Genomic DNA, 14,648 nt, shown 5'->3' on the forward strand with positions numbered 1-14,648 from the left:
GCGGCTGAAGTGCCCTTGAGCAAGGCACCTAACCCCTCACTGCTGCCCGAGCGCCGCTGTTGATGCAGGCAGCTCACTGCACCGGGATTAGTGTGTGCTTCACCTCACTGTGTGTTCATTGTATGCTGAGTGTGTTTCACTAATTCGCGAATTAGGATAAATGTAGAGACCAAATTTCCCTCACGGGATCAAAAGAGTATATATACTATATATATATACTCTATATACAGTGGACAAGCCAGGCCTGGAATCCATTCCCTTATGCCACGGAAGGCTCTTCAGCCAGCACATGTATTTCCAGTGGATCATCAGTAACGGCATCTTCTGTTATATTCCACTCCTTTCGTGTTAACTCCGACACTAAATATCTTGTTTGTGCCCAACAGGGCAACTCTTTATTTGACTTCGTCATACGCATAAATCCTACAGCATTACAGCATAACTTGGGTGCAACACCCAACCGGGTCCGTGTAAATAGGTAGGCCCCTACGCTAAAACAACGCAGGTGATGGTCCATTGGAAATGTTTGTGCTGGCTGAGAAGGCCTTCCAGAAAGTGTGTGGCATATAGGCAATTAAGAAACGAGAGGGATGTTGGGTTTATAAGCGACTATAAATCATCACTAACTTATCTCACCATCAAAGGCCCACGATCCAGTTAGCAGACTTCAATGATGCTCTGACCCCAACGACCCCTGTGAGTGCAGCTCTGTCCTGCTGTCTACTGGGCAAACAATGGCGGCCCCTCTACTGTGATAACATCGCCGGGCCCTGATAAGCAGCTGCTGTTATCTCTGTACTGTAACAGACGCAGAATGAGAAAGAAGGGTGAGGCTCCCCCAGAGAGGAAGTGCACTCATTCAGTGGACGTATAAATGTCCCTCCTTAAGGTTCACACTCACAGTAAGGGAGTGGTCAGTACAACGCCTTTTGGACGGTCTTATTCTCGCCATATTACATCTACAACTAGAAGCAGTGCTCATTAGTGTGACTGAACCAGACGTGTGAATCACAGGGGGAGCTGACACACACAAACTGTTTCCATGTGATCGATGATGGCTTGTCTGACTGCCTCCACAGGAGCTGTTAGGGAGCTAGACCTGCGGTAACAGGACATTAATAGCAGTCATTAGCGAAAAAATGCTGAGGTGGTTTTCTCTCAGCTGGGGAGAAAAGGCAGCTGGCTGCATTCAGCGGCGTGTGCTGGCAAAGTTGCCGGTAGCATGCCCCAACCAAACCCTCCCTCGGGAGTAGACTGGGTTCAGAATGGAAAACTCACTCACTCACAGACTGTGCCCCGCAGGCTTTGATTACTCGGTGGACTGGTTAAGACTGACGCGTATAGCTGCTGTGCGTATAGCTGCTGTAAGTGTCTGAGGGGGGGTGTTGGCCTACCTGTCGTCGCCCATGCCGGGGATCTCGTCTCGCTCCTCAGCCGACTGAAACACACATGACGCATGTGACTCCTGGGGAACCAGTAGAACACTCTTGTTCGCCTCATAAGACATCCTGAGCCATCTCTGACACACACACACACACAAACAAGAGGGGTTAGGGGTTAAAACAAGAGAGGTTAGGGGTTACACTAGATAGGTTACAGTCTTATTTATTTTAAGAATGGGCTTGTCACAGCCAAAATATACACAATGAACTATGTACAACAATGCAATTTGTCATGTCACAGAGGAACGCTAGGCATTTTTCACAGGTGTCTTTGAGCAAACAAGCTAATCTGTTTGGCTAATGATGTCGCCCTGGACCCGATTCAATCAAGCGCATTGGTGTGGCATCATGCCTCCACGTGGCCATTGTTTTCATCAAAACAACTTCATAGACAAAAGCCACAGGTCATGCGCGCATCCGGTCCACGCTATGCTTACAGATCCGCAAAAACACCGGGGTGAAGGAACACGCTTTCCATAAGCAAACAAGGTGACAAAACCCACAAGAACAACAGTAACGAGAGACATTTTAGAGAGTAATGCAACTTATTTATCCATATATGAAAGAAGATTAGATTTTCTCTCATAACTACTTATCGGGTTTTTCAAAAATCACCCATTGATAATTACCATCCTTGCCGTAACGTGCTTTCAGCAGACAACGCAGTCCTCTCGCCTGTACACATCCATTCTCTGTAAATCTAAAGTTTGAAGCGCGAATTATTTGCATTGTTTCCTATTCCTCAGGTTATCCAAGCTGTCATACTCGAGATTAGTAATGTAACCGCTAAGTTTGCGTTAGATTCCTATAGAGCCGTTAGAGCCTTTCTTTCTTTACGGTGCTACTGAGCTCACGGAATCTCTACAATCGCTGCTCCAAACCCAAAACATCTGTCCCGGACACAGAACTTCCCGCTACGTGTCTTTGTCTTTCCTCTCCAGAAAAGTAACCCCGGACCCGATTGGAGAGACCGTGGATTAAACACTTTAACTTTCCACAAAAACTTACCATATATGAACCCCTCTCGGCATCAGGAAGTGACCCAACATCTGCCCTGTCGGTCATGACATAATTATACTCCTCGTCGACATCACATCAGTCCAAGCACGGAACAGAGTTAGGAAACGCGTTTTAACTCCCTCTCTCTCTCTTTACGTTACACACTATCGCATGAAGCATGAGGTCCGCGCATTTTACAGCTTCTAGTCTCTCCATTGAGGCTTGTTGTTCGCTTTCAAACGGGGTGTCTAGTGGAGCAGGAAATACCGTCTCTCCTATCCGCCCCAAAAATTGCTGCTGAGCAGTGAGATGAGATGGGAGTCATTTAGATAAGCGGCCCATCTTTGTGTTGATATTTCCAGTGCGTCCTCAGGAACCGAGGCGACGTGCGGCGCATCTTGAGGGGCCTTTGATGAAACGCACCAGGGTTGTGCAAACAAAGGGTGATACTTTTTTTTTCAGTTATTGGGATATTATGGACGTTTGACTATAAAGAGTTGAGTTTTAGTGCAAAACAGTCACCCATTCTGTTATACACATTGTGTTGAATGATTTGCAGCTATTCTGATGTGAAAATCAGATATGTTCCAATTATGCCCTGACCCTTAACATTTGTAGAGACAACACAACAATAATCAATGAAAAAATATATATGATCACAGTGCATAAAACCTACAGTATCTGAACCGTCCAGAGCGTGTATAGGCCTATACTGTGCGAGAGAGAGATAGGGAAAGAGATCACATGGATGGAGAGATTGGGGTTACAGGGAACTCTCCAGCAGATGAGACCCACCGTTTCCCTTGAATAAAGACGAATAAAAAAGCAATAATAATAATAATAATAATAAAGCAGCCTCTGCCTTCCCTCCCCCTCCTTCTCTGGGTCTCATTAGAAGGGCATTCTGAAAGTACAGCCCTCCCCTAAGGCCAATAAGTCCTACCTAATATGTTACGGAAAGCAAACAGAAAATTCTTTCCCGTCCGTTGATAGGGATCGGCTCCAGACTTGAACTGGCTCTTCTCTCTTGCCCTTGGCTCATAGTTTTTGCTTAGTCCTGCTGACTGACAAACGGACAAGCAAATGACAATGGAAGCATGACAGTAAATACTCAAAAAAGTCTGCACACTTTTTGATTCTTTCTTTTTTTGTGTTTTATTTTGTCATTGTCATTTCATCAAAAGAAAGATTTGAAAAGTGTGCTTTTTTTTTTTGTCCTGCACCTGGGATGTGCACAATGACCTCTCTAAACTGAACAAAAACATGACGTCCTTGGTGGAAGCAATGAATGAAATAAACACATCGGCACGCTGGCCAACACAGGCAGCATTCTGGCCTGAATCTGGCCCAGACTCACTGCGCTCTATACTGTACATGGAACTGGCGCTCTACGATTCTTCTCCCCCTTAAAGAGCTGGAATATGCTATTTTTGCACTGTGCTGTGTGATGTTAAGCCAGTCTACTGACAACTTTATTTTGACTACTCCCTGTTTCCATTTTTAGAAACTATTGCAAAGTATGACCACTAGATGGAGCTACCATCAGGAAGATAGATAGATAGATAGATAGATAGATAGATAGATAGATAGATAGATACTTTATTGATCCCCAGGGGAAATTCAAGAAGGATGAAATGCAGAAAAATGTACCGGTATCTTTTGTTTTGTGTATACACCTTAAAGTGTATAAACAATATGTTCACATACATTTTCCAACAGTTATAGAAATATAGATATAGATCTTTGTGTGCTTCTATTTCTGCCTGCTGCAATCTTCGGTCAGTATTAGTCTGCCCTACTGTAGATGCACACTAATGAGTAGATCTATACTATACTATGAGTAGATCTATCTATACTAGATAAATCAGTGAGTGTTTGTACATAACAGGGTGTGAGGGTGTGTTGATGTATTGTGTATGTTATACAGTATGGCATGTGTGTGTGTGTGTGTGTGTGTGTGCGTGTGTGTGTGCGTGCGTGCGTGTGTGTGTGTGTGTGTATTAGACTATATGTTTGTGTGTGTGTGACCATGCATGAGAGTGTGTATGTTGGCATAGTGAGGTTCTAAGATCTAGTTCAGACATCTGGTGTATGGACATTTTCACCACTGCATGTCTTTTTTTTCTGTGCTTAGGGTGGGGTTGATGTTGATGAGGGCAGAGGTGTGTGTTTGTGAGTGTGCGTACGTGCGTGCGTGCGTGCCATGCGGTGGGTTAAGGCTGTGCGTGATATCTCCCTGATGTGGAACATCTGTCTGAAGGTCCCTGCTCAGTGGGCGGGTGCGCAAGAAAGGTGACCTCGGAGAGGCAGGACGGCCGTCAGCTTATCCCCCCAGCAGACTGCCAACTGCCCCCTCACCCCAGGACGGGAAAGCCATCGTTCAATTTGCCAGCCTACTGTCAAAGCATCAGGGGCTGAGCAGTAATCTCCCACCCGGCATAGCAGGGGGGAAATGACCATTTCATGATTATTATGAGAATGCGGCACATCATGTGCAGTAGGGCTGGGCGATATGGACCAAAACTGATATCCAGATATTTTGGGGCTGATTGGCGATATACGATATCGATACGATATTGATATTTCAAACAGAAAGAGCGAAGTGCTTCATATATTCACTCAACACAACAATTATGACAACACAGCCAGTTTTAATTATATTCATTTCAGACTGCTCTAACAGAGCTGTGCAAAAAAGTGTAAACAATAACATAGGCCTACAATAGGCATAGGCTACAGTTGCTCTGATAAAGCTGTGCAAATAACTAAAGACCAAAAGTTGACCCTGACTGACAACGCAGGCCTACATTGTACTGCACAATGCAATAGGCTATTTTGGGCACAACAATATTGAAAAAACCTGCAGTTTTGTCACACAATGCAGTTTTTTTACCTGTAAGGGTTTGGTAGGGCCTAGATGACAAGCAAATGTAGACGATGGCCTAGACATGTTGCTATCAACAACAAAAATAGTTTTAAACAATTAGGCTACTTAAACAACGTAACTGAGTCACTCATCAAGAGTGTGATAGACGCTACCGTCGTTTTGTATGCGTTCATTTTTGCATGTTCCGGTTCGTAAGAAAAATCCCTATGCACGATTGAATGGGGTTTCAGGAATCATAAAAAATGATGCCCTAACTGCTCGCGAGTCGCGTGCATATCCTCTTAATAAAATCAGCGTGTAGGTTGTCTCCCTGAGGACTAGATCTGCTACTGTATATCGCTAAACGCAAGCATTCATCAGTGTATTTAAATTAGCTAGGCTATGTACCAAAAATGACATTTTACCGTGAGTCGAAGAGCTGTAAACAGTGTTAAACTTAACTTAAATCTGCGTGTACAAAACCGCTTGGAGCTCCAGTGGAATTTTGATTTCACAACGAGAATTCTCGGTCTAGCCGTTGATGTGCCGACGGAATAGGCATCAGCACCAACCTCTGATCAAGGTAAACAAAATCTGACTTAGTGTCCGACTGTCCGTCATGTTTGAAAGTTTGTAGTGCTGCGAGGGAGAACGTGCACACGCAAGGGGCGCAGTTGAGCAGAGCTGCGGCTATCTGAATGGTCTAAACACAGAAGAGCAAGTGGCTTTGATAAAATGGCCCATTATTTGACATAATACCGGTATTACGATATTGTCTCAACTACATATCGTTTTCAAAAATATATCGGTTGTAGTCGTAGGCTAATACCGATATATCGCCCAGCCCTAATGTGCAGCCATGGCAGCCAACTGCTTGTTGGCTGAACGTTCTGGAGAGTGAGTTCCAGAACGGCAAGAATTAACCTGAGTCATGGTTCCAGAATGAACTGCTTTGTGGTTCTAGAAAGAACATTGTTGCTCTCAGGGATGCCAGGCTGGTGGCAACATGAGTTCCCTGATTGCGTGTAGGATTTAGAGTTATTAAAAGACGCAGTAGCAAAGTGGTCTCTGTCTGTGTGTGCGCGTGTGTGTGTGTCAAAGTCAAAGTCTGCTTTATTGTCAATTTCTTCACATGTCAAGACATACAAAGAGATCGAAATCACGTGTCCCACTATCCCACGTTGGAGACAAGACATATTTTAACCAATTAGGTCCACAGACAAACATAATATTCAAGTAAACAATATAATAAGTAAATAAGAAGGCACATACAATGCAGAAATAAGAGCAGCAAAATTTGGTTGAAATTGTGCAATTGTGCATACAGTAGACAGTCAATATAATAGTGCAAAAGTCAGGCCAATAAATGGCTGAGGTAGTTCTGTTTGACCTAAGTATGCAAGTGGCATAGTGGTGCAAGTTATGTAAGAGCAGCAGAAGTGTGTTCAGAAGTGTTTTCAGGACAACAACAACAAGTTGCAAAGTGTGCAAGTGTACAAGTGGAGTAGTGCAAGTGGAGTAGTGCAAGTGGAGTAGTGGAGTAGTGCAAGGCAGCCATTGTGGGTCCAAAAGTCCAGGATGTTATGTGGCTGAGGGTGGAGGGGGGAGAGAGTTCAGCATCCTAACAGCCTGGTGTATGAAGCTGTTGGTGAGTCTGGTGGTGCGGGAGCGCAGGCTTCTGTACCTCTTCCCAGAGGGCAGTGGATCAAACAAATTGTGAGCGGGGTGACTTGCATCACTCTTAATTGTGGTCGCCTTGCGGGTGAGGTGGGAGGTGTAAATGTCCTTCAGGGAGGGGAGTGAGGCACCAATAATCCTTCCAGCTGTCATTGCGTATGTGTATGTGCATGTATGCATGTGAGTGTGTGTGTGTGTGTGTAAGAGAGAGGCGGGGTAGTCGTTTGTGTATTTGTGAGAGTGTGTATGTTTGTGCATGTAAATGAAACAGAGAGAATGAATGAGTTGCATGCCAAAGGTCTGTGATTACCCCCTCACACAACTGCCTCACTTAGAGAGAGAGACTTACCAAAGCTGCCCGTCATTAAAACATCCTACTGACTCTAGAGATGATCATCATGAATGAATCTTTATGAGTAGCACATGGGGTCCTGTCTACCAAGGAAAAACAAACTGTTTAATGCACACTTTGGTCAAAAATGAGCAAAATACCTATTGAAAAAGCATGCAAAAACCTAACAAGCACCATAAAAAATACAGTTGGACAGTTGAACATACTGTCACTTTCAAGTAGAGATAGATGCCGCTATCATACCCAAAGATTGTGTATGTGTGTGTCTGTGTGTGTGTGTGTGTGTGTGTGTGGGGGGGGGGGGGGGGGGGGGAGGAAAGAAACAAATAACAAAACAAAAGCAAATAATTTCATCAAATAACCTTTTTGGTACTGTACTATCGCAGTTGCAACAGTGTCACATGTCTTTCACATCACAAAACAACAAATGTTGTTTGTATTATGTCACCAATAAGCATCAATTACATAATTACACAACCCTCTCATGACTTCCAGAGTGACTAACTCCCAGCCTGGCGATTTCAGATGAAATATGATATTTTATCTCTTGTGCTACATTTTATTTTTGTGTAAATCCTCAGCACGCCGTGCAGTTGGCAAAATTAAAACAGTAGCTTAAGTTATTAAAGGCAACAGCAGCCGCAGTGGCAGTGGCAGCAACAGCTTTAATCATTGGCCCAGGGCACTACTCTGAGCTGGGCTGGGCTGGACTGGGGGAGAGGGGGATTAAAGGCATGGGAGCCGCAAAGCCTCAGATCCACTCTGATCTGACCGCGGGTCCTGCTGTCACTCTGCTGTCGCTCTGCCCAGTCCGACTCCCCTCCACTGCCCGCACGGTCGCTCACTCGCCGTTCGCTCCCGGAGTCGGAGCTCCCAGTGGTGCCAACGCTTCCTGTCTGCAGCGGCTAGATCGCTTGGTGTCAGAGGTGGGATTGTTTTCATCACAGTGGTTGGATCGTTTGATGCCAACAGTGGGACTTGCAGAACTGTTGTTGTTGGGATAGAGAGGTGGCAGTGCTGGGGTATTGTGGTGGTCGTGTGGTGGGGCCGTGTTGGTGTTTTTTTTAAGAGGTGGTGTGTTTTTGGATGTCTGTGGGGCCCGTGACTCCCTTTCTCTTGGTCGACGGTGCGAGGCATGAGGAGTCACCATGGGGCTCATGGAATTTGCCCTGGAGATTGACCCGGTCACGCTGAACCTCATCATCCTCATCGGCAGCTATGTGACGCTGCTTGTGGTCTTCCTCATCTCCTGCATCCTGTACGACTGCCGCGGAAAAGACCCCACCAAGGAGTCCCTGGACCCGGAGCCCGCACCTGTCGCCCCCACGCAGTCGCCGATTCGCCTGGTCGTCATGCAGAACTCGCCCGCCTCGTCCGCACGCTATGAGCAACACAACAACAAGTCCACCAACTACCTGCCCCACAGCACTGACATGCGAGAGAAGAGGAGCACCCTGGTCTGAATGGGCAAACACTGGACGTATGATATACCGATCAGATAGACTCAGATACAAGCATCAGCATGAGGGAGAAGGGGAGCACCCTGGTCTGAATGGGCAAACACTGGACGTATGATATACCGATCAGATAGACTCAGATACAAGCATCAGCATGAGGGAGAAGGGGAGCACCCTGGTCTGAATGGGCAAACACTGGACGTATGATATACCGATCAGATAGACTCAGATACAAGCATCAGCATGAGGGAAAAGGGGAGCACCCTGGTCTGAATGGGGAGGCCCTGAGCTTATGATATAGCTATCAGATAAACTCATGGTGCTATGTTTTATAGCCTGCATCTCTCTGCCTCTGAACTATACTGTGGCACAAAAAACAGGTAAGAGAAACTCATTGATATTGAAATCAACATTTTAAAGTGTCACCTCCAGTGCTATGGCTGCTAAATGCTATCGTTGTTTTGATTAAAGTAGAATACTTAAACATGTTTTTCTTTCCTGCAAAGAGAATTAAACTTGTTAACATTATAACATTGGTTCACTCTGGTGGATAACATCACCATCATGTTGAAGGACCTATACAGTGCCTGGGTGGATTTACATTTATTTATTTAGCAAACACTTTTATCCAAAGCGACTTACAGCAAGATAATAACATTCAACAGCAAGGGCAGCTGCTCTAGACAGTCCCCTTGGTTGCAGGAAGGACCCAGACTGTGGTGGTGGTGCTGCTGGAGCTGCAGCAGACAATGTGATGGTGGATGGATGGATGGATGGGTGGGTGGAGGCATTGGTTGTTATGGTAGCCATAGACAGAGCTGAGGGGTTGTAGGTTGGGAAGACCCAGAGTTTGCTGGGGGGGTGGAAGTTTGGAAGACCCAGGGCTTGCTGGGGGGGGGTGGAGGTAGGGAAGACCCAGAGCTTGCTTGGGTGGGTGGAAGTTGGGAAGACCCAGGGCTTGCTGGGGGGGTGGAGGTAGGGAAGACCCAGAGCTTGCTTCAGCAGCAATATTAGCAGAGTTCAGTGGAAGTAGAGATGGAACTACTGTAGACTAGAGCCTGGGTGGTTGGAGGTGGAACGATGGACCATTTTAATTGAATTATTGTATGGGATGACACTGCATCACCATTGGTTGATTACGTGGGAGTGTATGTGGGTGTGGGTATAAATAAGTGAGGTTGTATATGTATCCACTTGAGCACACTGAGGAAGGCGCTAAGCCGAAACGCGTCTGTGCAATAAAACACATATATGCAAAGTGCGAGAGTTAACATTTAAGTTTGGCCAAGCACTCTCAAACTGAGTGAAGCCTGCTCCTACCATATACTTTATCTGGAGGTGGAACGACCCAGAGCATGACATTGATGGTGCTGCTTTAGACAGTATCTGCCTGGGTGGGTGGATGGAAGGATGAGTGGATGATGGTGCTACAGGGCTTGAGTGGGTGGAGGTGGGGAGGACCCAGAGCATCATGTTGATGGAGTTGCTTTAGTCCTATTGGTTGGATGCAGGGAGAGGACCCAGAGCATGATGTTGATTTAGACAGTGCTTGAGTGGGTGGAGGCGGGAAGAACCCAGAACATGATGTTGGTGTAGACAGGGCTTGAGTGGGTGGAGGCGGGGAGAACCCTGAGATTGAGCATCAGCACCACCATCAGCAGCAGTGTCAGTAGGGCTTTCTTCTCTGCTTAGCACAAAGCTGAAGTGCATTACCCAACGAGCAGCTGAGGGATTAGCCATGACGCTTTTATCATCCCTCAAAAAGACACTCAGCTGCCGTCCCTGGATTTATCGCGCTACCCCATACGAACCCACCACCGCTCCTGCTATCTGACACGTTGGTGGCCTTCGGGAGACAGGGGTCAGAAATGCTCTCAACGCCAACACGTCTGATTGGTCCAGCCAACTGTTTTGGTCAGCGCACAAGGCCTGAACACAGGCAGCAGGTCTACATGACAATGGAGAGAAAGGGGGGGATAAGCCTGGGTAGCCCCCCCCCCCGAGACTTAGAGAGATGACAGGCAGCAGGTTGAGGAGGAGAGCCTGGGCCTCTTTGTGTTTAAGAGAATACATCCCCAAGAGAGAGATGAGGATGAGGAGGATGGAGCTCTAAGTCAGGCACCGTAGTCCATGACTAAATCCGACCACAAAAGAACAGCTGCTCTTCATAGAAACATGAGGAATCAGTCACTCACATTACAGTACTGCCATGTCCTCTCTGAGTGATCCATATGCCCTCTACATAACCATAGAAACATATAAAATAATAATACTATAATAATAATACATTTTATTTATAATGCATTTCTCATCATAGATCTCTAAGTGCTACAGGTAAAAAATAAAAAAAGATGAGCAGTTTAAGAAAAAAGAAAAAGGAAAGGTTTTAAAAAACATCTAAACGGGGACCAAAAGCTTTGCTAAAAAGAAATGTCTTTAAGACCTTTTTTAAAACAGTCAGTGGATTGTGGTGCCCTCAAGGTGTCAGGGAGGGCATTCCACAGACGTGGGGCAGCAGCACAGAAAGCCCTATCTCCCATGGTCCTGAGTCTGGTTCTGGGTATATGGAGGAGGTTTGAGTGAGTTGAGCGGAGGGAGCGTGTTGTGTTTTGTGTGTTGATCATTTCTTTGAGGTGGGGGGGGGGGGGCATGTCCATGGATGCATTGGTGAGTGAGGAGGGAAACCTTGTACTCAATCCTGGTAGAGACAGGAAGCCAGTGGAGTGAGTGGAGAATGGGGGTAATGTGCTCATGTTTCCGCACTCTCATCAGGATCCTAGCTGCAGAGTTTTAGATGTACTGAAGCCTACGTTACAGTAGTCCAGTCTGGAGGAGACAAAGGCATGAACTAGCTTTTCAGCATCTGAGAGGGAGAGAATGGGCTGGAGTTTGGAAATGTTACGGAGGTGGTAGTAAGAGGTCTTGCAGAGGTGATTTATATGGGCTTCAAAAGTGAGTTGGGAGTCCATTTTTACACCAAGATTTGCCCTCTACATAACCATAGAAACCATGTCCTCTCTGAGTAATCCGTATGCCCTCTACATAACCATAGAAACCATGTTCTTAATGCATGTGTAATTGCTGAGATTCCTGTTGTTGTGCCCTATACGTTAATGAAGATAGAGCTGTTAGGTTTGCATCTAGAATGACTGAGAGAGAGGACTTGACTGCACAGCCCATAATTCCCCACAGACGACATACTGCATGTGACATAATTGCATGATCCGTTTGACGCAAGCATTTATGTCTGACGTGGAAGCAGATAAACTTCTTTGCCTGTCATTAACAAAATATAATATTTCCACTGGAACGCTAATCCCTTGTTTGGAACTGCTGAGACCCGTTGGCCGTTTGCCCTCCCCAGATCTGCAGAGACGGACTGCAGAGTTATTCCTATGCGTTGGGCTTTCAGTGCACTGTTCACATGTATGTTTGATGTTATGACGTTTTCTCTTCTTCCAGTAAGCCCTGTAATTTAGCAACAACCAACGGGCCGCAGGCTTTCTGTGTACCTGTACAGGCAGGTCCAGCGGTGGTCTGTTCCATGCACAAATTCTTTCTTATGATTCTTGCACTAACTGTAGCACACAGCATCTGCAAACCAGCATCAGGTACACTCTTAAAACAAATGTGTTGAAAGCAACACAACTTGTGTCCAGATAGGGACAACACAGTTTTTATTTATTTATTTATTTATTTGTCAAACACCTTTTTTTATTTGTTACACAATATGTGTTGAAAATAACAAAACTTGCATTGAAAACAACACAACTTGTGTTGTTTTTTTAACACATTTCTGTGTCCAGACAGGAACAACACATTAACTTTAAGAGTGTATCATTTGATTTAGGAAACCTGTGTAAATCTGACCTTGACCCTAAACACACACTTAGGTGCATTTAAATTCAATACATGTGCAAACAGTTGCGAACGTTTGCAAACACTTTTCTGTTTGCCCTAAGTTTTCTGCGAACATTTGCGAACACAGCTTGATGAGGTACACTCTTAAAATGAATGTGTTGTCCCTATCTGGACATAGAGATGTGTTAAAAAAACAATGCAAGTTGTGTTGTTTTCAACACATTAATTTAAAGAGTGTATTTCTCCACGATCATGTTGGGAGTTGGATGGACAGTTACCGTGGAGATGGAATGTTTACACAAAATCTTTCAAATGTATCTGTTCAGACAAACATGTTCGCCACAAACCTGTAGTCTTAATCCATAGAGAGCTGCAGACAGATTTGCATTCATGGCTTGTCTACAGCAATCATGGCATGCAGAGCTAAAATAAACAGACAATGGGTCTGTTTGAAACGGAAGACAGCTGCCTACTGCCTCCCTCCCTACATAGAGAGCTGTCTCACTAGACATGACTTTGGATTAAATGCATCTTTTAAAAATGAGCGTAGCACTCTAGAATCTTTGGTTAACACTACGGTATGACGTTAGCAAAGGCCTGACGTTAAACTAAATTAGCTTACGTAAGCTAGCAGGCTAACTGTATAAATTAGTTTTACGGCCGGCAGATATATCAGACCAGACCCTATTAATGGTTACAACAATGGCATAATCAGATAGTAAATTGTTTATTTCTCATCTCAAATCTACAAATCTAAGATAAATAAGGTCACACAAATGACATTTTAAACAGATTCAGCAGCCATTACCGATGTCATCCGCCATGTTTGTTTACCTTTCACAGCTGTTTCAGACATTACCGCAAGGGATTATGGGTAGGAGGGAGCATGAAGTGTGCATCGATGCTGCCTCCAAAAATGACCGTTATTTGGGAATTCTAAGATATCTTAAAAGGCAGCAGAATTTGTTTTTTCGGTTGCGAACCGCACTTGCTGCCTTGCTCCCCAGTTAGATATCTTAAAAGGCAGCAACTTTACCCGTTTCGAACACACCCATTGTGTCTGCTAAACCACCATTAAACAAACATGTGTGAACAGGTAAGGGCCACAGGTGAACACATGCATACACACATACACAGGGACAGACAGACAGAATGACAGATGTACACTCATACACACATGTACACACACACCCCTTAGGTATAATACATATCGTGTAAGTGCAAGTTTACCAGTTGTATGTGAAGGTGTTTTTAGATGCTCAGTCGCCTCAGACAAGAGCTGATGCTGTGCCAGATCTCAGCCATAACTGAGCCGCATTAAGACATACACACTCCCCCCCACACACACACTCATGTACACACTCTACACATTCTAAATAATTCATTCTTACAGAGTCGGTATTGGTATATGTTTTATAGTTTTTGCTATTCTTCTGTCCAATTCTATTTAGTCTATCGCTAATATTGTTTTTTTTTTATTTAAGCTATATGACTTCACTTTAAATGGTTAATTTTAATGTTATTGTAATGTTTTTTAATGTCATTGTGTGACAAAACTGAGACATAACAGAGACGTATCTGAGACGTGTCTGAGACATAACAGAGCCGTATCTGAGACGTGTTTGAGACATAACTGCGCTGTCTATGAGCAGTGTCTGAGACATAACAGAGCCGTATCTGAGACGTGTCTGAGACATAACAGAGCCGTATCTGAGACGTGTCTGAGACATAACTGCGCTGTCTATGAGCAGTGTCTGAGACATAACAGAGCCGTATCTGAGACGTGTCTGAGACATAACAGAGCCGTATCTGAGACGTGTCTGAGACATAACAGAGCCGTATCTGAGACGTGCCTGAGCTGTATCAGCCAGATGTGTGTGCTGTACCTGAGCCATATCTATAGTGTATCTGAGCTCTCTGAGACATAATTGAGCCATGACTGAGCCACACCCGAGCCAGACCCATCTCTATCCCCGAGCACTTGTCCTGTAAGG

The 14,648-nt window shown here is 45.0% G+C and overlaps 2 protein-coding genes across 2 annotated transcripts in view; one reads left to right on the top strand and one right to left on the bottom strand.

Moving 5' to 3' along the window:
* The window catches only part of LOC121704802 (ankyrin repeat and fibronectin type-III domain-containing protein 1-like), a 142,680-nt gene extending 139,882 nt beyond the window's left edge, over positions 1 to 2,798 (bottom strand). Inside the window, exons 1-2 of the mRNA XM_042085299.1 lie at positions 2,451 to 2,798; positions 1,395 to 1,519 (exon numbers count right to left, since the gene is read on the bottom strand). Of these exons, the coding sequence (XP_041941233.1) occupies positions 1,395 to 1,519; positions 2,451 to 2,507 (182 nt within the window). The 5' untranslated portion in view covers positions 2,508 to 2,798. The remainder of the gene's footprint in view (positions 1 to 1,394; positions 1,520 to 2,450) is intronic.
* A 5,663-nt stretch (positions 2,799 to 8,461) lies between these two features.
* Positions 8,462 to 8,965, top strand: si:ch73-256g18.2 (small integral membrane protein 36). The gene has a single exon (XM_042087706.1). It carries the CDS (start codon positions 8,485 to 8,487, stop codon positions 8,797 to 8,799), a length of 315 nt encoding a protein of 104 aa, XP_041943640.1. The 5' UTR covers positions 8,462 to 8,484; the 3' UTR covers positions 8,800 to 8,965.
* Positions 8,966 to 14,648: the final 5,683 nt, after the last annotated feature.

This window comes from Alosa sapidissima, chromosome 3, assembly GCF_018492685.1.
Source record: "Alosa sapidissima isolate fAloSap1 chromosome 3, fAloSap1.pri, whole genome shotgun sequence".
Taxonomy (NCBI): domain Eukaryota; kingdom Metazoa; phylum Chordata; class Actinopteri; order Clupeiformes; family Clupeidae; genus Alosa; species Alosa sapidissima.

What these genes read in the sequence shown, in the direction of transcription:
- si:ch73-256g18.2 (XM_042087706.1), top strand. Translation starts at nt 8,485, where the DNA reads ATGGGGCTCATGGAATTTGCCCTGGAGATTGACCCGGTCACGCTGAAC.